This window comes from Rana temporaria, chromosome 1, assembly GCF_905171775.1.
Source record: "Rana temporaria chromosome 1, aRanTem1.1, whole genome shotgun sequence".
Classification (NCBI taxonomy): Eukaryota; Metazoa; Chordata; class Amphibia; order Anura; family Ranidae; genus Rana; species Rana temporaria.
In genome coordinates this window covers 558,037,146-558,064,421 of record NC_053489.1, presented here as the reverse complement: position 1 = coordinate 558,064,421, position 27,276 = coordinate 558,037,146, and the positions used below count along the sequence as shown (strand labels likewise).

At 40.6% G+C, this 27,276-nt stretch overlaps 1 protein-coding gene across 3 annotated transcripts in view; it reads right to left on the bottom strand.

The window, feature by feature from the left end:
- Nucleotides 1-27,276, bottom strand: part of TENM3 (teneurin transmembrane protein 3) — a 1,530,681-nt gene that overhangs the window by 92,274 nt on the left and 1,411,131 nt on the right. For 2 of the 3 annotated variants that reach the window (XM_040333823.1, XM_040333831.1), the window contains 2 exons: nucleotides 23,456-23,599; nucleotides 1,133-1,383 (listed from right to left, as the gene is read on the bottom strand). In XM_040333823.1, the coding sequence (XP_040189757.1) occupies nucleotides 1,133-1,383; nucleotides 23,456-23,599 (395 nt within the window). The remainder of the gene's footprint in view (nucleotides 1-1,132; nucleotides 1,384-23,455; nucleotides 23,600-27,276) is intronic. The other variant, XM_040333815.1, reaches the window with a different exon arrangement.

Genomic DNA, 27,276 nt, shown 5'->3' with positions numbered 1-27,276 from the left:
CTTTATTTCTGGATCACTTATACTATGCTGCACATCCATGTAGCAAATACAGACACGACTCCTCCAGAACCAAATATCAAGGAAGGTCCTAAGGGGAAGAGCAGGGGATCACAGTTCAGGTCCTCAGTTATCTGATTTTATTTAATATTAAATTTAGTAACAGCTTTATTGCTTTTTACATAGTGTTCACTGTTTGTTACATCCTGACTTTTAATACCTCTCAGTTTACCTACCTGTGCTGTTCCTTTTTTGTGTGGTGGTAGGGGACCTCCTAAAATTGTGCACAGCATGCTTAAAGTCTGGCCCTGCCGGGATCTGCAAGGGAAAGAGGGACCTCTCCACGTTTCTACACAAAGTTGTTTAAAATAGTAATTCTTAGATTTTCCTTTACAGTGAAAGGCTTATTTTTAATCCCTTGTCAGAAAATCTTTAGCCCACTAGAAAATATCTTTCGCCGCCTGTTTTTAAATCATTCACAATTTTATTAAGTTGCTAGAATCTTTATTGTATCAGCAGAAAAATCAGCCCATCTATAGCCAACTTAAGTATTATGCTTTGAGTATGAGAAATCCTCTTACAATGAACAATCAAAGGTCAGATTATGTCATTTTAATGTGGGGAAAACACATGTATTTACCTCCTAGGCAGCAGAAATTAAAGAAAAAATGCACCGATCATTATCCAGAAATAATTTTAATAAAAAATAATAATAATTTAAATTAGTGTACAATTCATTTAAATATTTTAGATATGATTTATTTATATTTTTTATTTGTGGCAGATGTTCATAGAAATTGTTAAAGGGTTTTTTTTACAAAATTTTGACCTGTGATTCGAATTTCTGCATATATAAATCCCTTTGATTTCTAGCATCTATATATACCAGATTTAACCAGCAGGTCAGATCAGTTTAGTCAGGTTCCATTGCAGCAATACAAGGGTATCATTGAAACTGCTACATGGAAATGGCTGAATCAGGAATCTATTTTTAAATTACAGTAGAAAACCCTTTACTTTATACTTGGCCAACGTCAAACACTAAATCTCTGAATTAATATTATAATAAAACACTATCATTTAAAATAACAAACAATAAAAAAGTAGTTTGATTTTACAGTCAAAGGACGACATACCTAAGTTCCAGTACATTGGTTACATTCCCTGATGGAAATAATCGACGGATGAAGTTAAAATCTCCCACATACAGACTTCCATCTATTCCACAAGCCAAGGTCACAGGGGCAAGTAGCTTGTTGCCATCTGCCTGACCATTGCAACTAGGACATGAAATGCTGCGTCTTTTGCCATTTCCCATGATGGTGCTAATGACAGGAGGCTGTTGAGATATAAACTGGTTTTCACCATTCCCTTTGTAAAGGATACCTACAAATAAAACAAAAACAAGACAAGTTACAGTATATCTTTGTGGTATTCTTTAATATTGTCACCAACATAAGGTAAATTATAAATACTAGTTACCCGCATGAAAAATTACCATAATGCAGAAAAGTCAACATTTAGAATTTTTTAAGATCATTTTGAGAGAGAGTATCATTCTGATTAGATAATGACATGAATGGAAATCTGCACTACAAGATAAGAACCAAGGAAAGGAAGGGAGTAACTGACAGATAATGTGGTAATTTTGACATTGGTTAATTAGCTCAGTGCTAGTTGTTCTTTTTACTAAAATAAATGCCAGCCCACACTGTGTTTTAAATGTCTGGTAGCCTACTTTTATTAAAACAGATTAATGTAAAGTCCACATGCTTGCCCAAACAAGGGTTTTAGTTGCACGCAGCATAAACAGGTAAGATAAATACCAAGCCATCTGCCTCTCCTTCAGCGTTACCTCTGCTCTTTACACTGGTCACCCAGACCATGGGTTCTTCTATGCACACAGCTTTTCTTTAATGTAAATCAATGTAATTATTAGACAGCTCTTGCTATTACTTACAATATATATATATGAGAATGGTGCTAAAAAGATATTATAGTGCCAATTTAAATAATATAATTCATAATAAATCCAATATGTAAAAAATGTGTTAACTTAATATGCTCAGTCCAATTAAAGGTGCAATTCCTGCATAATTGCAACAAAGAAAAGTTCATAGAGTGTGAAGAAAGTGCACGACAATAAAAACAACTCTTCCCTCTCCGCAATAGTCCACCTAGTGCACTTGTTAAACGATCCGCACTTACATTAATGCACACAGCTCCTCTTTAACGCATGCACAAAGGGATACTGGCTCACACCTGCCTCCTGAATAGGTCCCTCCTATCAGGACACAGTCATACTTTCTGACTCTCGGGTGAAGCCCTGTCTCCAAAATGGGAGCCCTGAACTATTCTAAGTCCTTCATTTTAAAGGCTGTGTTCAACTGCACACCCACCCTGCTGTTCTTCAACAAAACTTGGACACTTGGTTGGAAATCCCCCCCCCTCCCCCCAAAGGCTCTTCGATATCTCCAAACTACGCAGCCCAATCTGGGAATACCAAATTCCGGAGAAAGCTGTAATAACAGTTTATTAGCTGAAAATCTGGAGCCCTACACTCTGCACACAACCGAAGCCTGTGTCCCTTTTCCAAGCACTTTTCTTGCACTGTCACACTGTGCTGAAAAGTAGTGCATGTATTTAAAGTAAGATGACAAGAGGTACTCAGACATGGAAAAATCAAAAACAATCAACAAAAGTTTGGGAACTGCAAGTTTGCAAACTGCTCCTTCACCTGTGCCCCTCACCATTAAAGTGGACCTCCAGTTTGGAAGGGGTTTATTATCAAGTAATCATGAAAATGGACCTTTACCATATATTTCCACATACATGGAACTTTACTATATATTTCCTATATAAATGAAATTGAGACCAGCCATACCCAGCCTTCTAGAATTACAGGAACCTATCAGAAGTTAGGCATACTATGCAATGGATGGAGAAGGGATCCTGAGTAATAGATCAGCTGCAGAATGTCTACTGTAAGTGCATTATTATTCACAACTGACTTTTTTAAAACTGTTTGAGGGATAAACTTGTCTTTGTCTAGGTCTACTTTATATTTATAAAGAAATTTATAAGAAAAAAGTAAATTGTCCTTAAAGGGGTTGTAAACCCTCAGGCTTCGTACACACGGCCGTTTTCCTCGACAGAATCCATCAAGAAACTAGGTGGCAGAGCTTTTTTGCCGAGGAAAACGGTCGTGTGTATGTTTTTCATCGAGAAAACTGTCGAGGAACGCGACGAGAAAAAAAGAGAACATGTTCTCTTTTTCCTCTACGGGATTCTCAATTTCCTCGTCGTGTTCCTCGTCCGGGCTGGTTTTCGACGAGAAACACGTTCGTGTGTATGCTTAGAAACCAGCGCATGCTCAGAATAAAGTATGAGACAGGAGCGCACTTCAGTAAAAGTAGCGTTTGTAATGGAGATAGCACATTTTTCACGCTGTAACAGACTGAAAAGTGCAAATCGTCTCTTACCAAACTTTAACTTAACACGCAGTAACATGAGATTAGCAAAAGCAGCCCCAAGGGTTGTGCCAGTGGAATCGAACTTCCCCTGTCATTGTACATGTTGAACGTCACCGCGTTTGAGAACGACGAGATTTGGTCTTGACAGTTTGTACGCAAAGAAAACTTGTCAAGATTCTCGACAAGCCTAACAAGGAACTCGTCGAGGAAAACGATGTTTCATTTACGACGAGTTCCTCGGTCGTGTGTACAAGGCCTCAGGGTTTTTCACCTCAATACATTCTATGCATTAAGGTGAAACATCTCCTGTGATGCAGCTGCCCCCCAGAGCCCCCCTTTTACTTACCTGAACCAAGTCATTCCAGCGACAGAAACAAGCACACCAACTCCAGCCGGTGTCTAGGGTCCCGATTGGATAGATAGCAGTGTGCCATTGGCTCCTGCTGCTGTCAATCTTATCAAATGACGCAGGGGCAGGACCAGTCCTGCGGTCTGTGTCAATAGCAGCAGGACACGGGAGCGCACCCACACCAGTGCCCTGAGGGAGAGCGGCTCTCCAATGGGACACTCGAAAAGAGGAGGAGCCAAGAGCGCCACTGAGGGACCCCAGAAGAGGAGGATTGGGGCCACTCTGTGCAAAACCAACTGCACAGAGGAGGTAAGTATGACATGTTTGTTTAAAAAGAAAAAAAGAAAACGAAAACCCAAACTTTTAGATATCCTTTAATGTGCTTAGACCTCAATGTTTCTAGTTAATAAAGCACCACTGGAGCCCAAGGAAAGTGCCCTGCACAATGGTACAAATGATACTGGTGTAGGCCTAATTTGCTGTGTAGGAAATATTTTTGCATAATGCAAAAGAAAGCATTTTTTTCTCAATACCGACTATTAAAAATGGCAAAAAAGGTCCACAAGGCTTTCTGACAGCATGTGATAATCATATATTGCCTGTTTAAATGTATGTATACCAATAATGTGTTATTTAACCCAGGTATTTTAAAGAGAATATCAATCTGCAGAAAACTATAATGATACCCTTTTATATTTAAAGTACCTAAATCATCCATATGAAAGAAGCACTTTACCGAAGAAAAGATGCATGGTTTAACACATTATATAATGTAGATGTACTTTGTGCACCCACACAGTTTCTGATAATGTTTTGGAAATCATGAATATTCAAAATAACATATTGGTTCTATCTAAAGAAAGTCAATAAGTACAAAAGTAATCGCTGGACTGAACCGATTCCCACTATTACTTTTCCTACTGGAAATGTACAGTGAAAGACTCACTTATCACCTGGATAGGTGAGTCCAACTGCAAAAAACATTACCTGGGTCTTAGAGCTGAACGCTCTGATGACAACTTTATATAAATCTGAAATAAATAGGTAAATGTGTGTTCAGTCAGGTTTGTGACCCAGACACATCTGCCAGAAAGTATATCTTTACAGCATTTACGCAATACCGCATTGGCCTGTGAATGGAATTAAAGTGGTTCTAAAGGCAGATTTTTTTTTTATTGTAATGCATTATATGCATTAGGTTAAAAAAACCTCTTTGTGCAGCAGCTCCCCTAATACTTACCTGAGCCCCATCTCAATCCAGCAATGTGTACGAGAGCCTCAGCTGTCTGGAACTTTCCCTAATTTGCTGATACACCGCTCCTGCTGCTGTCAATCAAAGTCAGTAAACCAATGAGGAGAGATAGGGGGCCATGGCTCAAACAACTGCACAGATAAGGGAAGTATACTAGATTTTTAAAGCGGGAGTTCACCCAATTCCTTTTTTTTTTCTATTTTCCCCTTAGATTCCTGCTCGTTGTGTCTAGGGGAATCGGCTATTTGTTTTAAAATATGATCCGTACTTACCTGTTTTCGAGATGCATCTTCTTCCGCCGCTTCCGGGTATGGGTCTTCGGGAGCGGGCGTTCCTTCTTGATTGACAGTCTTCCGAGAGGCTTCCGACGGTCGCATCCATCGCGTCACTCGTAGCCGAAAGAAGCCGAACGTCGGTGCGGCTCTATACTGCGCCTGCGCACCGACGTTCGGCTTCTTTCGGAAAATCGTGACGCGATGGATGCGACCGTCGGAAGCCTCTCGGAAGACTGTCAATCAAGAAGGAACGCCCAGTCCCGCAGCCCATACCCGGAAGCGGCGGAGAAGATGCATCTCGTAAACGGGTAAGTACGGATCATATTTTAAAACAAATAGCCGATTCCCCTAGACAAAACGAGCATGAAGCTAAGGGAAAAGGTGTAAGCTATGGGTGAACCTCCGCTTTAAACAATAAAAAAAGAATTTAATATTTTAAAATGAGCAGCTGGTGAGGTTATTGCTCTGTTCTCTCCTTCTGACCAAGTGTTCCAATGCTGCAAAATAATACAGTTGACTAGCTCAGAGTGCTGACCCTCCCTCTCTCAGTGTGTCAATTGCTGACATATTTCCACAAGTACTGGCTGCATGACTGTTAACTTGATAATGATGTCATTAACCACTAATGGATTGACCTGGCACAAGCATATAGCATGGAAGTTCAGGTATTTCAGACCACAGTGGCTACATAAATGTTCCATGTCACTGACTTGCGTGTTCTTGAAGCCAGATGCTACCACCCACTGGATCAGGTTTCTTCCTGGTCTGACCCAGTCTCCCATAAAGAGGATACCAAGTTTTAAAAAGATAAAATGCATTTTTTAAATTCTAAAGAAAAAAATAAATAACCATTACCATTATGAAAAATAACCATTATCATTATAACCCCATTACTCTCCTGGCCCCCTGGATGGTCTGGACGATTTGTATGCTTTCTGTGTTAGCATCACTCACAGAAGTATATTCTATGTCATTCAGAATTTTTGTGATTACAGATTTGTACTATTATACAAATTACACTAAAGGGGAACTTAGACTTTGAACTTTACCATTCTGCTATACCAGTGGTCATCAACCCTGTCCTCAGGGCCCACTAACAGGCCAGGTTTGCAAGATAACTGAAATACATCACAGGTGATATCATTCGCTGCTCAGTGATTGCAGTATTCTAGTCTACATCTCCCCAAGGTAATACATAAAACCTGGCCTGTTAGTGGGCCCTGAGGACAGGGTTGATGACCACTGTGCTATACTACAAAAAAAAAACACCTCATAGTCCAAAGTCTTAGTCGATTAAATGTGGGGGCTTAATGTGTGAGGTTATAATAGTTATGCATGTGTTTTTATGAAAAACTGCAGGACACACACACATACATATACACGGATCTCACAAAAGTGAGTGCACCCCTTACATTTTTGTAATTATTTTATTATATCTTTTTCCGTGACAATACTGAAGAAATTACACTTTGCTACAATGTAAAGTAGTGAGTGTACAGCTTGTATAACAGTGTAAATTTGCTGTCCCCTCAAAATAACTCAACACACAGCCATTAATGTCTAAGGCCTCGTACACACGACCGAGAAACTCGACGGGCGAAACACATAGTTTTGCTCGTCGAGTTCCTTGTGAAGCCGTCGAGAAACTCAACAAGCCAATTTTCTCCATTCCTGTCAAGGAAACAGAGAACATGCTTTCTTTTTGGCTTGTCGAGTTTCTCAACAGTTTCCTTGACGAAAATGTACACACGACCGGTTTCCTCGGCAAAAAATATCTCTCTTTCTTGCTGGTTTTTGCCGAGAAACTCGGTTGTGTGTACGAGGCCTAAACCGCTGGCAATAAAAGTGAGTACACCCCTAAGTGAATATGTCCAAATTGGGCCCAATTAGCCATTTTCGCTCCCCGGTGTCATGTGACTCGCTAGTGTTACAAGGTCTCAGATGTGAATGGGGTGTGAATGGAGAGCAGGTGTGTCTCAATATTTACAAAAATGTGAGGGGGTTTACTCTCACATTTGTGAGATACTATATATACACAGAGGCCCAGATTCACAAAGGAGTAACTCTGAGTCGCGGGGTCGTATCTATGCGCCCGATTCATAGAATCAGTTACGCATAGATTTCCCTAAGATCCGACTGGCGTAAGTCTCTTACACCGTTGTATCTTGGGCTGCATATTTACGCTGGCCGCTAGGTGGCGCTTCCGTAGATTTCCGCGTCGAATATGCAAATTAGGTAGATATGCCGATTCACAAACGTACATCCGCCCGATGCATTTTTTTACGTCATTTACGTTAGGCTTTTTCCGGCGTAAAGTTACCCCTGGGTCTATGAGGCGTACGCAATGTTAAGTATTGACGTCGTTCCCGCGTCAAATTTTGAAAATTTGACGTCGTTTGCGGGAGTCGTTCGCGAATAGGGCTGTACGTAAGTTACGTTCACGTCTAAAGCAATGACGATTTGCGGCATAATTTCGAGCATGGGCACTGGGATTCCTTCACGACCGGCGCATGGGCCGTTCGTAAAAAACGTCAAATACGTGGGGTCACAATTCATTTAAGTAAAACACGCCCACATCATCCACATTTGAATTACGCGGGCTTACGCCGGAGCACATACATTACACCGCCGTAACTTAGGGCGCAAGTTCTTTCAGAATACGGAACTTGCGCCCTAAGTTACGGCGGCGTAACATATCTGAGATAAGTTACGCCGGCAGAAAGAAACGCCGTGCTACTGTACCACTCTAGGTAGACATAAAGTCAAATTTTAAGGGAAAGAAATGGCCCGAGGCCTGAACTGGTTAAGTGTTCTGGCTCCAATTAGAAATCTTCCTTTTTGAGCACAAAAAAGAAACTGTGCAAGGTATGGTATATCCAGTATTCATTTTAAGATTTATTTAAAAGAAATACAAAAATCGCTAGTAAGATAAAAAAAACATTTTCCTTCTTCTTTTTTTAAGGAGATTCAAACTTTGAAATGTTCTAACTAATTAGGGTGTTTTCAACACCTTTTTCTTGGCTCAATCCATACATGCCTTTCCATTTATTTATCCTCTCATTATGATGTGAAGGTGATCTGTGGCAGGTTATTGATCTCAGGAACTCTACAATACACAGCAATGTGATATACCAGCTATAATTTTCCATCCACGCTACTGTTTCACAATCAATACACATCTTAATTACAACAAATATCAGAAATCATAACAAGTCTTAAAGTTGGGAATAGAAATGTTCCTTTTTGTAATACACCTTAGAGCGTAATTCTATTTCAGCTGAAAAGATTCTAACATTGATCTTTGAATCATATATCCACTTTAATGTCTCATAGGCACTGTTCACCATGCCCTGTCTCTGTAGCCTTTAGAAAAAGAGTTAAACAAAGAAAATTCAGTTGTAGTGTTTTCCTATAAATAGATAAAGCATAACACACACCATAGAAATTACAAAGCTAGCATAACTTTTCAACAAAATGTTTGAACTTCCAAAGATCAAATGTTCGGTACAACATGTAGTAACCTATTGCAACTGGGCAAAACCACCTATTTGTCTTATTGCAATGAACTGAAAAGTGATTGGTTGCTTTTGGTTATAGTACTTTACACATCACTATTGCTTCTTGCAGTAAATTAAACATGCTTTCTTTATCTATTCCTTTCTACATGTTCCTATGTTATTAGTTTGGTCAGCAGATCGTATTTATAAAACTGGATCAAAGTGAAAAAAAAAGGCTCTTACTATTTAATTTGTAACCTACATTGATAAAATGACTTCTGCTATTTAACTTCTTTGATCAATTGTTCAACAATGCTTTAAATCAGGACTGGAATTCAGCCTGCATTAGACTTTGGCTTAAATAAGACCTAAAAAGTACCTCTTTCATGTCTTCAGTAAAAAAAAAAAAAATACTCTGAGGTCCATCACTAAAATAATCCAGATTCTGGTTAGAAGGTCTATTGTGGTGTCTAAGGGCCAGATCCACAGCCAGCCGGTGTAACTTAAATATTCAGATTTAAGTTACACTGCCGGAAAATTTCTACCTAAGTGCCCGATCCACAAAGCACTTACCTAGAAATTTTCGGCTGTGTAACTTAAATCCGGCTGGCGCAAGGCGTTCCTAATTTGATGGGGCGAGTCCCATTTAAATTAGGCACGCTCCCGCGCCGGCCGTACTGCGCATGCTCACAACGTCATTTTCCTGATGTGCTTTGCGCGGTTTTACGTTGCGCCGGGTTTTGAGAATCGCGTCGGGCGTCAAAAAAAAATACGAGTTGCGGCGGGAAAAAAAAAATTTGAAAAAAAAAGACGGCGACGCGGGATAGAAGGGTCTACTTTTACAAGGCCTAAACAGTTTAGGCCTTGTAAAAGCAGCCCTAATATTGCGACGGCAAACTAATACTTACGGAGAAAAAACGAAGCTTAAAAGCTTTGTGGATCTCCGTAAGTGCTAATTTGCATACCCGAAGCGGCATTTCGACGAGAGGTACTGCATCCTAAGATCCGACAGTGTAAGTCCCTTACACATGTCGAATATTCTCCCTATCTATGAGAAACTGATTCTGTGGATCAGTTCCATAGATAGAAACAGGGATACGACGGCGTATCAGTAGATACGCCGGCGTATCCCTTTTGAGGATCTGGCCCTAAGTTCTTATCATGCATGAAAAATGTTATTAACATTAAGCTCATCTTTGTCACATGTATAGCTAAAACATTATAAAGGTTTACAGTTATCTACTCAAAATACTAAAACCTACCAGGCCAGAAGCATCCAAACATTTTTTTAATGGGGACCCCTTGCCTTTGCATAAAGCCTATTAAATAATGATAATCCTATCCCTTTCTAAGCAGTATACATACGAGGGTCCATTTGCATACATGTGGTGACCTAATACACATGCGCTTTATGTCACACATTAAAATGCGCTGCGTTAAGGAAGCCCATTGAAATCAACGGGCTTCTGATGCGCCAAAATGTGTCAAAAAGCAGTCATGCCAAAGCATTTTTTTACTTAATGTACTTATTGAGTCATTGCCTTAGGTTGCGGGAGCATTGCAACACATGCCATTGCTTTAATGCATTAGAATGCTATTCAAAATAAATGGCACCTCAATGTATAAATGCATGTAACGTGTTTTGCTGTAAATTGGCCCAGAAGGTTTTTAGCATGCACGCAACGAATAATAAATAAAACAATGACAGCTACTAACATGACCTGTTATATTCATAGCAAAATACTAACAATACGCTGCCAGGACTCCTTATACAGTGAAAAGGAGTTAATTGTGCTCTGTATATAGAGGCTGTCACATGCAATAACCAGAATCTGTCATTCTTTTGCAGATTTGATAATTAATGGTAATTAATGAGGTAAATATCATTTCTAAGTGGTCACATCAAGTCTGTGCAATTGTTACTTTGTTATCAAATAGGCCAAAATGAGCAATGTGAATTCCAGTGTCAGTGGGTACCATTCATGCATAATTCTATTTTGAACTCTCAATGTCGGTAGCATAGAAGTTTTTAGCACTGTAGGGATTGGGTCTGCATTAACATGCAATAAACAAAGACACTAAAGAATGGCAAACAAAGTGATTACCAATAGTGGCGAGCAGCAACACAAAAAAGCTAATAGTGATGGAAAGAAAATCACCGTTATTTTACATATCCCGTGCTGAGCTGGCACAATTCTATTGAGCCTGATGGAAATTAACAAGCACAGCGTATGCCTGATGGGAAATTCTTCTTACTTATGAAAATGTGAAAATGTGGACATGTCTATCTATTACCAGTGTCTTGTATTGTGCACAGATCAATGAATACATCTTATCCCATGAATAAAATGGTCAGCTATTATTTTCTATATGAATGTGTCACAATAAATCTCTATTTGCCATAATCTATGTAAACCACGTGTCAGTTTACACGTTGTACCTAAACATGTTTTATTGATTGTGGATGCAAGTTTCAGAGGCAGAACTACAGGCTAATGGTTACAACTGCTTTTTTTTTTCCCTGGGTTGTCGTTTAACAGATCAGTTTTGTTATATAAAAAAAAAAATTACAAAGGGAGCTTGAGAGCAGTGTTCTTCAAAGCTCTTTAAAAACTCCTCTGAATAAATAGAAAGCTTTTTTTTTTTTTGCAAATGCTTGAAGCTGCCAACATGAAATACAGATAGAAGCAAGTGGCTAAACTTTGAAAGAAGAGGGGCACAGGGACATGTAAATGAGGAGTAATGTCTCTCAAACAATGTACTATTACAATGCTGTCCTGATTAAGAATTGATAATAGAAAAAAAAATCCCCCGTGTTGCTTGCGTGATTACATCATTTGCAACAATCACTGGGAAACTGATATTTTTTTTTTTCCTTGCAAATGAGACACTGTATAATTTTCATCAGAGAGATCCTCCAAGTTGGCTATCGGCGTTATAGCGCATGATTTATCCTGTCATTAGCTTGAGAAATAGGTCCTTCAGCTTTCTCCTCTCGTGTGGCGGAAGGGGAAGACAAGCAGAGGAATATTTATGGCCGTGTATCAGAGTGCCCGCACAAACACCTGTCACTGTCTGCACTCCTCCCTGACACACATTTCACCAGCTCATCCACCTTGTCATTACAACTAACCACTTCGTTTATTCAATTAGACACGCGTCACTTTGAAAAGTCACCGGTTGTCATGTGGAAATGTTCAATGTAATTTAAAGCTGGGAGATTGGTTCACCTTGTGGCATAAGGCAGCCTCATGTTTTACTATTCATAGGCATCTCCATTATTGATGCAAACAGCAACATTTTTCCGAGTCCTCATTCGGCTCAGATTCATTACATGCTGGTGGTTAGTGTGCAATGTGCTGCAGTTTCTGAAAGACGCCAGCTGTCATATTTAAAGCAGAACAGCTGGCGTTATAACCCCTGGCATGTTTTTTTTTCACCATCTATGTCCCATTGCGGATATTTCCCTTCACTTCCTGTTCCATAGCCAAAATGGGAGGTGAGAGAAAATCCCTCCAAATTAAGGGAATTCCTTGGGGACCCCCAGGTCACCAGAACTAGTGTCCTAGTTGGAAGATTACGCATATATTACTTTTCTGAGGACAGCCCAAAATATGGGATTTTCTTTTACTTTCACTTTAAATGATAATGGTAAATAAAACAAATAGAGAGGGTGAATCTCCCCAATGGGGACACAGACAACGATAAAAGCTGACTGGGGTTCTACTCCATCTACATTCTATCCAAAACTGAAAAAACATTTTGCCTTGAGTTATACTTTTTTTTTCACAAGAAAAGCCTTGAGTTATACTTTAACTTGTAACAGAGATTTGTGTTGTGTAATTACATAGAAAAAGGACCAGTTTTAGATGTATGCATTTCCACTTTTAGCAACAAAGTAACCCCAGCTTCCGATGAAACAAGAAAAGCTGCTCCAGGCCAGTGAGTCTCTGGTTAATCCCCACACACACTAGTCAGGTGCTAGCCCAGCTCGCATGCTGTGTAACATGAATAAATATTTCCGGATGGCTGCACTTCCAAATATTATCCTTTTGAAGCTTCATATGACAAGTGGTTGACAGATGGAGCAGGGGACAAAGAGGTAGACGCGTTTCACACAAATGTTAGTGCTTAGTCATTACCTATTGGAACTAGTCACCACAATCACCTATATACTGCTCTAATGTGTCATTATTAGGTTACAGGTGAACTAACCAATTAAAATTAGTACTCAGCTGGTGTTACAAAGAAAACCCGGCTAGAATACACGGTACTTACACTCAAATCTCAGATTCCAGTGTAAGTACCGTGTATTCTAGCCTGGTTTTCTTTGTAACACCAGGTGATTGTGGTGACTAGTTCCAATACTGTAGGTAATGACTAAGCACTAAAATGTGCGCAAAATGCTTCTACCTCTTTGTCCCCTGCTCCATCTGTCAACCGCTTGTCATATGAAGCTTCAATAAAAGGATTTGCAGTGCAGCCGTCCGAAATTATTTCTTCACGTAACCCCAGCTTCTGGTTCTTCTACAAATTGAAAAGCACCCGTTGACCTTCTAAGGTTTCGGGGATGCAGTTTCCCCTATTGACGCTTTGGCAGACTAAACTTTTCAGTGCAGTGCTGGTAATTCGCGTGCAAGAATATCAACATATACATGCTACTAACCAGGTCTAATAGCCTTATAACTTTCATAGAGGGGTCAACTGCAATCCTTTACTTTATGTGGGCACTGGGCAGTATTTAATTGAAAAACTGAAGACTACTTCAAAGAGAAGTTATTCTCCGTTTGTACTTTTATTAATGTAGACAGGCAATACAGCACTCCATTTTGGCTGCACTTATCTATTTATGTAGTGCATGTACTACCAGGGCTAAAGTAAACTTGTGGCAACTGAAACATGGGAGTTGCCTTTGCTGACTTGTTTCTAAAGGTGCAAGAATGGCAGCTGGTACAATGGTTCCAGGTAGCACTACAAAAAAATAAATGGGTATAAAGTGATGTAGAGGAAGTTGGGAGGCAGGGACAGTTAAGACTGCTGAGCTAGGGGTTATTATTTCTGCCTGGTGACCCACATAAGGGCTATGAGGTGGATATTACATAACATGTGTGTATGGGCTGTGTGCATTGGGGTTTATTGTGCTGTATGTATTGTGTTGCATTGGTCTGTGTACAACAGCTTGCTTGGTGCTGTATGTATTGGGGTTTACGTTGCAGCTTCTATGGTGCAGTATGAACTGTGCTGTACCAACAATGTGTAGCACCACTTCAAACCTCTTCCACTCATCATTCATGGGCTATTAGGGTACTGAATCTAATGAGCCATCTTTGCTCAAACATTGGAAATATGCACAAGATGAGATTTGCATGCCATAGAAAAATCAGCTTATTGTTTTATTCTATGAAAAACGAGATGGCTGCATACATACATACATACATAGGGGTTGATTTACTTAAGGCAAATAGACTGGGCCAGATTCATCAAGAGATACGACGGCGGATCTCCTGATCCGCCGTCGTATCTCTGAGATCCGACGGTCGGATCTATGTGACTGATTCATAAGAATCAGTTACGCATAGATCTCCCTTAGATCCGACTGGTGTAAGTGACTTACACCGTCGGATCTTAGGCTGCAATCTCCCGCCGGCCGCTAGGTGCCGCCTCGTTTTTTTACGCGTCGGATATGCAAATGAGGAGAACCGCCGATTCAGTAACGAACGCCCGCCCTTCGCTTTTTTTTCACGTCGTTTGCGTTCGTCTTTTTCCGGCGGATAGTTACCCCTGCTATAGCAGGGGTAACTGCGGCGTTTCCTATGTTAAGTATGGCCGTCGTTCCCACGCCGAGTTTCAAATTTTTACGTCGTTTGCGTAAGTCGGTCTGGTCCTAGCGACGTCATTTGGAGCATGCGCACTGGGAAATTTTGCCGGCGGCGCATGCACAGTTGAATCGGCGCGGGAACGCGCCTGATTTAAATTGTACACTCCCCCTAGCCGCGGAATTTGAATTCCGCCGGGGGAGTTAAGATCCGCCGGTGCAAGTTTCGAGGTAAGTGCTTTGTGAATACTGCACTAGCCTCCCAAAATTGCACCGGCGGATCGTAAATCACATAGATTACGCGGATCTAAAGATCCGCTAATCTATGTGAATCTAGCCCACTGTGTTCTTTGCAAAGTGCAGTTGCACTCTACAAGTGCAGTTGCACCAGAGCTTAGTAAATGAGCAAAAGCTCTGCTGACTTCCATCATCCAATCATGTGCAAGCATTATTTTCCTTGCACATGATTGGGTATTCAAACAGTCATTTAATTTACTAAGCTCTGGAGCAATTGTACTTGCAGTGTGCAACTGCACTTTGCAAGGTGCACAGTCTATTTATCTTTAGTAAATCTCCCCCATAGTGTCTCCACCTGACACCACACTCCCCATATGCATTTCACCCACAATGGGCTTGGTCAGAGGGATAGAGCAGGAACAATTGCTCTGTCCCTTTTAAAAAGCCTGTGGTGGGTGAAACACATCTGGGGAGTGTGGTTTGTTGGGTGGAGACACTATGGGCGAGATTTACTAAAACAGGAGCACAGCTGTGCCTTGTAACCAATCAGCTACTAGGTGTTATTGTCAATGCTTCATTGAACAAGCTGAATTAAGCGGATTGATTACTATGCATCTGCACCAAGTTCTCAGGTGCAGCAAATCTCCCCCTATGTATTTATGCAGCCATCTCTCCTTTTTCATGGAATACAGCAATATAATGATTTTACTTTGTAGTGTGACTCTCATCTGGTGCATATGAACAGTGGTATATTGTGCAGTGCATGATTTTTTTGTGTATGAGGGTGTATGTTTCAATGTGTATTATCTTGTGTGGTGTGGTGTGTAACGCAGTACATGTTTTTGTGTGCAATAGGGTGCAGCACAACGTGTTTTGTGGCCATGCTTCTAGCCCAAATTTCAAAATAACTACCTCCACTCTGCAAGTGTTAAATGCTTGTTAATGCTAGAGGATGAGCACTTATGTGTAATAAATTACCTTACCCCTCACTCCAGAAGGCTCTGTTTATCTGTGTGCCCATTTTCCTGCAGAAGATGCTCCCGATCGCAGTCACACAATGACATTAAGTACAATGCAGGGCTAACAGACTTACATTTTATGCAAGGATAGCAAAGAACTGCCACCAAATCAGAGCAGAGGAGAGTGCCAGAGTTAGGAATAACCTAAGTATTACATCTTATTCCCCATCCCTTAGGCCTCGTACACACGATCGTTTTCTTCGACAGAATCCATCAAGAAACTTGGTGGCAGAGCTTTTTTGCCGAGGAAAACGGTCGTGTGTATATTTTTTATCGAGAAAACTGTCGAGGAACTCAACGAGAAAAAAAAAAAAAAGTTTTATTTTTCCTCCACAGGAGTCTCAATTTCTTCGTCGAGAAACATGTTCGTGTGTATGATAAGAAACCCGCGCATGTTCAGAATAAAGTATGAGACGGTAGCGCACCTTCGGTAAAAGTAGCGTTTGTAATGGAGATAGCACATTTGTCACACTGTAACAGTCTGAAAAGTGCAAATCGTCTCTTACCAAACTTTTCCTTAACAAGCAGTAACATGAGATTAGCAAAAGCAGCCCCCAGGGTTGTGCCACTGGAATCGAGCTTCCCCTGCCGTTGTATGTGTTGTATGTCATCGCGTTTTAAAACGAGGAGATTTTGTCCTGACAGTGTGTACGCAAAGAAAGCTTGTCAAGTTTCTCCACAAGCCTGACAAGGAACTCGTTGAGGAAAACGATGTTTCATTTACGACGAGTTCCTCGGTCGTGTGTACGAGGCCTGAGAGTTAACAAGCATGCAACCCTAGGGTTGCCACATCATCCCTTTAACCCAGGACACATATGAATTACACAGGTTCTGAGGCTGATTTAATGCACATAAGGCACCAAGTGGGTTTAATTACCACCATAATCAGCCACAGAACCTGTGTAATTAATGTGTGTCCTGGATTAAAGGGATCATGTGTCAATATTACACAGCCCTTTCAGTACATGGTACAGCAACCACATATCAGGAATATGAAATGCTGGGGTAATAAACAATTTAAAAAGGGGTTTATAACATAAAATAAAATGGTTTTCAGCAGCACATTTAGGGAGTTAATCTTAGTGTTGACCTACAGGACCTAAATAACACTACAAAACAGTGCACAGTACCATGACAAGAACAACATTATTATGTGGTATAGCGATAGAAGTGACAATATGTGAATTTGATAACAGAAAGATCCCCATCTGTGCAGGGCAGTGAACTGAGGATCCCATCAAACTGGAACAGGAAGACTGTTCACTTTGATATGATCTAGATTAATGTGTGTGCCTTGCTAGCTTACATTTAAGGGTATGTCTGAGCATTGCTGGAACAATGTCTGAAAAAACAGAGATTTCAAAATGTTGCCATGAACCCAATAAGATGTATTCAGCATTAGATTGGTGTGATTCGTGAACAAACCTCTTACTAAACACATTGGGCAGCAAAAGATCTGTCTGTTCTCATTAATAGAAGAGAACATACCCTTCCTATGGGGGAAAAACTATTCCTGAGCCAATATTTTTCCAACTAGCTATAGAATAAGTGTTAATATGAGCAATGCTCGGACTGGCTGCAATCCCTGCAAGTATCAGACTGTGTACATCCTCTGTGGCAAGGAAATAATGTTATCTTCATAATGATTTGGGGAAAATCAGAAACATAGGAATTTAACAATATTTTGCTACTCTAAGCCAAAAGTTGCTTTTTTGAGAATTCCCAATTCAATGCTGATCTATAACATCTTGTTGAATTATTGCCACATTTGGCAATGTTTGGTGTAAGAATTGAGAAATGTTTCAAGTTTAAACTTGCGTATTTAAGAAACAGGCAAACACAATTGTGTTTTTTCTTTTACCTAAGCAGCTAAACACCCCCCCCCCCCCATATAATACTCTCTTGTTTGCAGCTCTAGGCTTCCGCAACCTGTCAAACATGAACACAGCCATGGCAATCACATGTTCTCTGTCAAAGGACAAGGTCTGTATTCAGGTAATGTCCCTCCGCATCATTGTGTGAATATCACCGTTTTAGAGACCACAGTTAGTGCTGCATCTGTATTCAGATGCTAGTAGCTAGAGGGAGCCTGGACAGGACCAAGACAATGTGATGTGGAAGGGGATTAGTCATTGAAGGAGCTTCTGCACAAGCCTGCTGCCTCCAACACTCTTATGCCGCGTACACATGATCGGAAATTCCGACAAGGAAAGTCCAATGTGAGCTTTTGGTCCAAAATTCCGACCGTGTGTATGCTCCATCGGACTTTTGCTGTCGGCAACAAAAGATTGAGAGTTGGAGAATACGATCGTCTGTAGAAATTCAGACGCGCAAAATTCCCACTCATGCTCAGAAATAATTCAACGCTCGGAAGCATTGAACTTAATTTTCTCGGCTCAAAAGTTCAGAGAACTTTTGTGTGACCGTATGTAGGCAAGCCAAGCTTGAGCAAAATTCCATTGAATAAACCATCCAAGGTTTGTCCGATGGAAAATCTCATCGTATGTACGCTGCATTAGGCTCTGTTCGCACCTAGGTGTTTTTGGGCATTTTTCTGCTGTAAGCATCAACTCTAAAAACTCCCAAGACAAATCCTATTAATTTCAATGGCCCCTGTTAACATCTAGGTGTTTTGTCATCTGAAGCAAAACGCCTGAAGCTCAAAAAATTACAGGAGCTTCTTTTTCGGAAGATTACAGGCATTTTCTGCCTTTTACATTGGTGACCTTTTGACCTGTACAAAAATGCGGCAAAAACGTGTTACTTTCTACCTGAAAACAAAACGCTTGGGTGTGAACAGAGCCTAAAGAGCAGGCTGTCAAACTGACAGCCCAACCCTGCATATTACACTGGGAGATAGGGTTAACAGTGTAATCAGTCAAGCTCTACCACCAAAGTGATAATCAGCCCTGCTGTGAGTTAGGTCTCATGCACACTGTGTGTTTAGTCCAGATGCATGGGGCTTTGGCATTTAGCTGCTGGCAAATGGCACAGGTGCACCATCCAGCCCCACTGAGGGCAGCCTGTCAAACCTTATGAGAGTCTGACAGCTGCTTCGGCTAGATGGGGTTGGATGGTGCCCCTAGCAGTACGGATGTTTAGGGCAGTTTTGTGCCCAGGGAAACATGCCTGTAACGCAGACCTCTTGCACTGCTGAGCTTCTCCCACAACCCTGCCCTATGCCCAAGCTATGTACAGCACAACCATTATGGCACTGCTACTTTTACAATAATATCTGACTTTTTCAAAGAAATATTGTGCACAAAAAGTGGCTTTATATCCTTTGTGGCTAATAATGAATATATTTAAATGAAAGTGTTTTTTTTTTTGTCTGGATTTAAGTTTTAATATTTTTGGTGAAACATGTCAGGGTATGGCTCAGTCTGGGTGAACCCTTCTAGTCCTAGAATAATAAACGTTTGTGAAGTCTGATGTCAATGGAGTGCAGCCAACTTGTTTGTTTATTCCATGTGGTAACCCTGTGGTCGATAAAAATCAGCTGTCCTTTCTTCATAACACATTCTGCATTTTAAAGCAATAAATGCACACATTCTGTCACAAAGTTCCTAATAAATAGCCCTCTGAGTTATGGATTTATGATTTGTTTCCAAAGCAGAAATATTTTGTCAGATATTGGAAATCAATGTGTCATAGGTAAATGAGATGTAATATAATTCTTTGTAAGGTTGCAATCGAATGAGCCTCAGCGTTCAATTGATGGAAAGGTGGGAAGAGATGTTCTGTTTTATAGTTATTGCTATTTGGGGAGGGAAGAGGGGAGAGGAGAGGATGTAAGTCTGTCCTTATTAGTGGAGAGGAGGGGATGTACTGTAAGTCTGTCTTCATTAATAGGGATGAGCTTCGACTCGAACATTGTATGTTCGATCGTTCGTTGAATTACGAATGTTTTGGGCCGTTCGCGCCAAATTCGAGTTACGTTTCACAGCCCATAATTCACTGCGGCATCGCAGTGCATTGCTGGCTGATGATTGGCCAAGCATGAACTATGACCCGCATGCTCGGCCAATCACATCTTGCAAAAAACGGAGAGCCATAATTGGCCAAAGCCAGGGTGGCTTTGGCCAATTATGGCTCAGGGGGTTTAGTACACGCCCCACACTATAAAAAGCCGCCTGCAGGTCGGCCTTGTGTAGTGTGTTGCGGTGGTTAAGAGAGAACAGAGAGAGACAGAGAGAGTGTCATTTTTTGCAGGTAGATAGAGCAGGCAGGCTAGTCAGTTAAAGTTACAGTGTGTAGAGGATATATATGCATCCCAGGTGTTTTATATATATTTATACACTGTATAGTTTAGCTAGATGAGCTCTTCCTAATTTACTGGCAGGCAGGTGATTGTGCTAGCTGCAGTATTCTCACGTGGTGTATTGCCTGTGTCCTCTGTAGTTTGCACCTAAAGCTACTTTGTGTGTACTGCCCGTGTCCTCTACAGTGTGCACCTAAAGCTATGTGGTGTGTGTACTGTCTGTGTCTGTGCTATTTTTCTCAATTATTTTCATCCATATTGCAGGGACCAGACATTACATTAAAGCCGCAAGCAGTTTTAAATTACTTTTTTCTTATAGTAATCTAATTTTGTGCAGGGACAGTTCTAAACACGTGCCACTTCACAGGCATACTATAGACACCCAGCAGGTACAATATTTAAAGGATTTTTTTTTTATTATTTAAGCATCATTAAAATCACTGCTCCAGAAAAAAACGACAGTTTTTAAAACTTTTTTTCCATTGATACATGTTCCCTGGGGTAAGACCCGGGTTCTCAAAGACGTTTTACGACAATAACTTGCATATTAGGCTTTAAAATGAGCACTTTTGTATTCGAACGTTCGAGTCCCATAGACGTCAATGGGGTTCTAAATGTTCGCGCGAACGGTCGGTCCGTTCGAAGGTTCTGGTGCGAACCGAACGGGGGGGGGGGGGGGGGGGGTGTTGGGCTCATCGCCATTCATTAATGGAAAAGAAAAGGAGAGGAGAGGGGAGGAGAGGATGTAAGTCTGTCCTCATTAATGGAGAGGAGAGGATGTAAGTCTGTATTCATCAATGGAGAGAACAGAAGAGGAGAGGAGGGGAGAGTTGGGGAGAGGAGAGTGGGAGGGGGGGCAGGGGAGAGGAGAGTGGGAGGGGGGGCAGGGGAGAGGAGGAGAGGATGTAAGTCTGTCCTCATCAATGGAGGGGAGAGGAGAGTTTGGGAGGGGAGGGGAGAAGAGGGCAGGGGAGAAGAGGAGATAGGAGGGGATGTACGTCTATCTTCATTAACATTGAGGAGAGGAGAGTGTGTAAGTCTGTCCTCATTAATGGAAAGGAGAGGAGATGAGAGGAGGGCAGGGGAGATGAGAGGAGGGGACGGGAGAGCAGGGGAGAGGTGAGGATAGGTGAGGATAGAGGGGAGAGGAAAATGGTAGGGGAGAGAGGACGTAAGTTTGTTCTCATTAACGGAGAGGAGAGGATGTAAGCCTGTCCTCATTAGGGAGAGGAGAGGATAGAAGAGGATGTAAGCCTGTCCTCATTAAGGGAGAGGAGAGGAGAGAAGAGGATGTAAGGCTGTCCTCATTAACATAAAATGCAAGAAGCCCAGCCTCTAAATCTTTAACCCTGTGTTAGGACAGACAGTGTTCTATACTAGTTAGAACTGATAATGAAGATCTGCTAGCACAGTGCAGCCAGGGTTAATAATGGCAAAACACAACTGCCCAGCCCTTCACAAATGCAATTTTGATTTATTTACATTTTTTTAAGTTATGCTATGTGAATAGAGACATGTGACAAATGTAACAATTTGGCTTCAAAAGTGGAAATACACTTTAAGATCTAGTATAATTTTTTTTACTTTTGCCTATTTATATCACCCATAATTCAAATCATAAAAGCACCAGGGGACATTATATATTATAAATTGCATTGAGACATATTGTTTTTTTTTTTTTGGCACATTCATTATTATATAGTAAACAAAACATTGTTTCCCAGTGCTGACCAATGCCAGATAATTTGTTTAGAATTTAATAACGCAGCCCAGTAACATATGTTTAAGGTTAATTGTAGGCAGTCAAGTGATAATGCGTGGAAAACGCAACTGGCATCTGAAGTTGTAGTTGCATTAACTTAATGACTAGGTCAATAACATAAATAATTAGTATATAATAAGTGAAGTAAAATTTTACATTTAACAAGATATTTAACTAGATATGGAAGGTCTGATCCTTTTCCTTCTGATAGTATATATATATTTATATATACACACACACACATATATATATAACAATACTCTCTCTAGCAGTGCTTTTATGAGTTTGCATCCACTATCGAAGTTGTTTATTTCAAGGCAGGTTTGTTTTTTTCACGGATTCTTGCCAGAAACCAGTTTGTTTTTATGTGTGAACACAGCTCTGACCACCTAGAGATAGAGCTGAAGAGTGATCTGTATGCCTAGGGGAAGAAAATGTAAGATAAATATAACAAAGTTTCCACATCACTGAAACGGGATAGTTTCATTTTATTATTCATTGCCTTAAACGTAAAGCGGAATTCTGACCAAACAGCTAAACAGACAGTGGGAATGCAGATAGATAAACAGTTTTACCTGTCAAAATAATTGTATTTCTTTTCAGCCAGACCTGTGATTCATGCAAGTCTGCAATACTGCATAGCCAGGACAGTGACCCCCCTTCGGCAATTGTACTACCAGCAGTAGTTTATTTTTAATATTTTGAAAAATACATAACTAAAGGGTGCTTTTATATGCTGAAAGTTCTGTTTTAACTCTATCTGCAATGCACAAAATGTAAACAATCTGTTCATCAATATTAGTTAGTGGCAATACAAGAAGGCAATATGCTTGCACATATACAACCTTGTGAGTGCATGGGTCCATGCAATGTAAATTATTGGTATATTTTCACATTCATTTCCACATCATGAAACAGAGCTGCAGAGCTTACTTGTCTGTATGCTAACTGAACACAGATATTTGCCATGCTTGCATAAACATGTCCATTTCCATAGACTCTTACAATTGCACATGTCTATGTAAGTGTGGTGTATACCAGCATACTGTTCACACCATGCAATGTAAAGGTATATTTACATTTCTGTGAAACACAGCTGCAGCCTACAACCACCCCTATAATACATGGCTGTACGCTAGCTGTATGCAGATATTTTCCCTGCTAGCATAGACATTCACATGGGCATACGTCCTTGGATGCACACAAGCCATTTCTATATGTATTCACACTCATGCACAGGTTTATGTAAGCTATTTATACCGGGGTACAACCATTCCTTATTATGGGTGAGTGTATGCTGCAGCTGTGTTTCCCAGGCGTGGAAATCTGGCCACAACTTACATTGTATGGTCCCCTGCATCCATGTGCATGAGGACTAGGTAGATCTTCTCCAACACAAACTTAAATGGATGCCTTATGCCCCAGTGCAGGTGTACTGCCTGACCTTCTAGTACTTTCACCTCTGACTCCAGTTACATCAAAATATGCCGAAGTCTAAAAACAACAGGAAAGACTCACCATTTTGGACATCCAAAACATGATGCTTATCCAACGTCCAACCACCCATGTTTGAGGCGTCCAGCTCATAGCCTTGTAAAACTGCAGTTCTTTTTTCCCATAGTGTCAGGTCAAGACAGGATTCATATTCATATCCAACAGACACTGTAAGACAAAGTCACCATGAGCGCCAACTGTCTAAATACCAAGATTCTCTCTCTCTCTCTCGTAAACTGTTGGCGCTATATAAATCGTGTATAATAATAACAACAATAATGACTCTCCTCTGTGCATATTATCCACGTTCATCAGTTTCCATTAAAGCATTCAATGACATAATTGCAGGCTGGGTTACACTTGCCCACATCTGATGTTTAATAATATGATTTAATGCAATGGAATTCTCCGTAGAGAACCAGGGAGAGACAAATACCAGGCAGTAAACGTCACAGCGTGCTGATCATAGATAATGTCAGCTTCAGTGTTTTGATGCTAGGAACTGGTAATCCTATGGTTAAATGCTGTAAATATACACCATACATCTTAGTAACCTACATGGGTCAAACGTGTCTAATTCTGAATTTGTGGATCCAGACTTATTTTCATAAATAAATAACACCCCTGCTGATAGATAAATAAATAAACAGCTTGCAGTCTGAATATCTAAGAATCTAAACTCATAAATGGAGAACTGATCTTAAAGCGGAGGTTCACCCATAGAGAACACATTTTCCCCTTAGATGAATGCTCGTTTTGTCTAGGGGAATTGGCTAGTTGTTTTAAAATATGAGCAGTACTTACGGTTTACGAGATGCATCCTCTCCGTCGCTTCCGGGTATGGGCTGCGGGACTGGGCGTTCCTATTTTGATTGACAGTCTTCCGAGAGGCTTCCGACGGTCGCATCCATCGCGTCACGATTTTCCGAAAGAAGCCGAACGTCAGTGCGCAGGCGCAGTATAGAGCCGCACCGACGTTCGGCTTCTTTCGGCTACCAATGACGCGATGGATGCGACCGTCGGAAGCCTCTCGGAAGACTGTCAATCAAGAAGGAACGCCCGCTCCCGAAGACCCACACCCGGAAGCGACGGAGAAGATGCATCTCGAAAACGGGTAAGTACGGATCATATTTTAAAACAACTAGCCGATTCCCCTAGACAAAACGAGCAGGAATCTAAGGGGAAAAGGTCTAAAAATAAATAAATGGGTGAACTCCCGCTTTAAGTCTGTTTATCCATTAAGTACTATAAACAAGGCCTGATAATAAAATGTACTTTTCAATTTCTTTATTTTTCACCTTTTCATTTATACAGGGATACAGGTCACATTAACATATACAAATAGTACTGTCTTATGCCATTTAGCCAGCACCCCCCTTACATTTCTTAACTAGGCATAGAAACAAGAAACGGTCAAACTGGTTGGTTGCATGTGACTGCAGTTTTTTAGGTTCAAGTTGCTGATTGGCTGCCATGGGTTATTGTACTTTGCAGAATGCATACTGTATTGCATTATTTAAAAACAATTGTCACGGACCTTTCAGAAATGAAGCAAGCATTCAACTTGAAAAATGCCTTTTAGCCAGAGACATTATTCAAACATATATTATGACATATTTCTTTGTTATGAGACAATGACATGTACTATAATTAACAAAATACACTTCAGGCGTAATTCGCTATTAGCTATTAAACATATTCTGTATTATGATTTACCCAATAAAACACCAGTGACAGCTGAAATCACAGATAATATTCTGTACAGACACCTTCAATTGTGTAACACCTTGCATGATGAATTGCAGCTACCCTGCAGTGTTTTTACATATTTTCCCTGGTTACAGCATGTCAAGAGCTGAGCCAGTCTCATCATCTCTCACTCCTGCTGCTTCTGCCTGGATTATCTCCATGTCTCCAGGACACACCATTCTCAATGCTTCTCACCTCAATCATCTGGGACAGCAGTTTGTTTCTTAATGGCAGAGCTGTGATCTTTACGTTCTAACCTATATTCTTTTTTATCTGTTTATTCACAGCATCCTTAATTGGGGCTTTAGAAAGCAGTTCAGATCTTCTCACCAATAGATTGCTTCATTACCTTTGTGATTACACTATTTCTCTTCTATCTATTAGAGACTTCCTGGATCAGCTGTTACAGATGCTGCCTAACGGCTCATACAGATGGCACATGATTTGGGTTTTCACCATGTTCCCCTCGCACCATATGGTAAACAGAACTTTGCCAGCTAAAAAAGTAAAAATCACTGGTCCCTTTAATGGCTGGCAGGGTACAGAATGGGACACTGAAACAGCCAAACTGCTTCTTCTAAGTTCCATAGTCAAGATCCCGACAAAGCTTGTTTGTAAGTATTAATCAGCTTTCGGAAGAATAAAGTAATGTAAAACTCCCCTACATATACTATCAGACATCAGCAAATAAGGGTCTATTAAATTCAGTACAGCTTGATGTCAGTCTCCTTGGACACAGCCATCATAACAGGAGCTCTTGGTTGGTAGATGTTCCTCATGCCCCTCAGTGCTACCTAACATCAGACCTGAAAAAAGCATATTAAGCTAAAGATCTAAGCAAGGCGATCACATTGGATGGCACTGACACGCACCCAAATAAACATGGGATGAAAGTATTAAATGTGGCCATACATTGCAATCTAGTTGCTCAAACAAGTAGATGCGCAGGTGCTGGATGTGCTTCTGCATCTAGCAAAATATGTTAAAAATGCTTTTGTTTAAAATATATATTTTTTTTACTAAAATATCCACTTGAACATATCAGCTCACTGCATGTTAAACAGAAATACAGAAAATCCTGGCATAACAATTAGAACAGTGTACTACTGGATTTTAAGCAGTATATACATGTATTATTAAAGTGGAGCTCCACCCAAAAGGGTTAGTTCCACTTTAAGGCCTTGTTCCCGGCTCCTCTTGAGCAATTGTGACTTTTGAAGAGCGGGGGATGGGGGAGCAGGTACCCAATTTTGACAGGTATCTGCTTCTCACTTCCACGTCGCTCTGGAATGGAAGTTCTCATCTCCCCCCCCCCCTGCATCCACCAATCACGATATGAAGAGTGACTCGCACAAATGTGCACTGGGCAGCCGGCTGTGAAGCGGGGGAGACTGACTGGGTGAGCACACCACTGGAGCCTGGGACAGGTGACTGGCTGTTTTTTAAAAGTCAGCAGCTACAGTTTTTGTAACTGCTGCCTTTTACCTTTTCCATAGGTGACTGGAACTCCTCTTTAATGTTTTACAAAGCTATACCTGCAAGGGGCCAGCCTGAAGTGATCTAGCAGGACTTAATTTTCTGACTAAAGTTCCACTTTAAGCTTTAAAACATAGGATGCTATGAATGAACTATATACAAAAAAAGTACTTTTTATTACATTTAATAATAGAAGAGTTATTTAAATTGTTGTTTAGCTTTAATTTGGCACCACTTTATAAATATTTCTAGTTCTGTTATTTAATCTAAGTATGGATGTAGTGCTGCATTATCTCCGATCATCCTATTTTGCAAGATTTACACTCTTGCTCTATTTTATATATCTTTGGGGCATTACCTCTGTGGGTCATGAGGATGAAATATACAAACATATCAGTTTATCTCTGAGCGAAAAACTACTCTGAATGACTGATAAGCAAAGTTTTATTGGAAATACATCCAATAACAGCTTACTGGTAAATTCCGGCAAGTTGAAAACCAGAGACAACACTAAATTCTAAGGTATCAAATTAAATGCCAATGAAATATTTATAAAGTGCTATTTAAAATAGGATGAATGTTTATGCCGAAACATAGCGAGCCATTCATTTTACATGGTA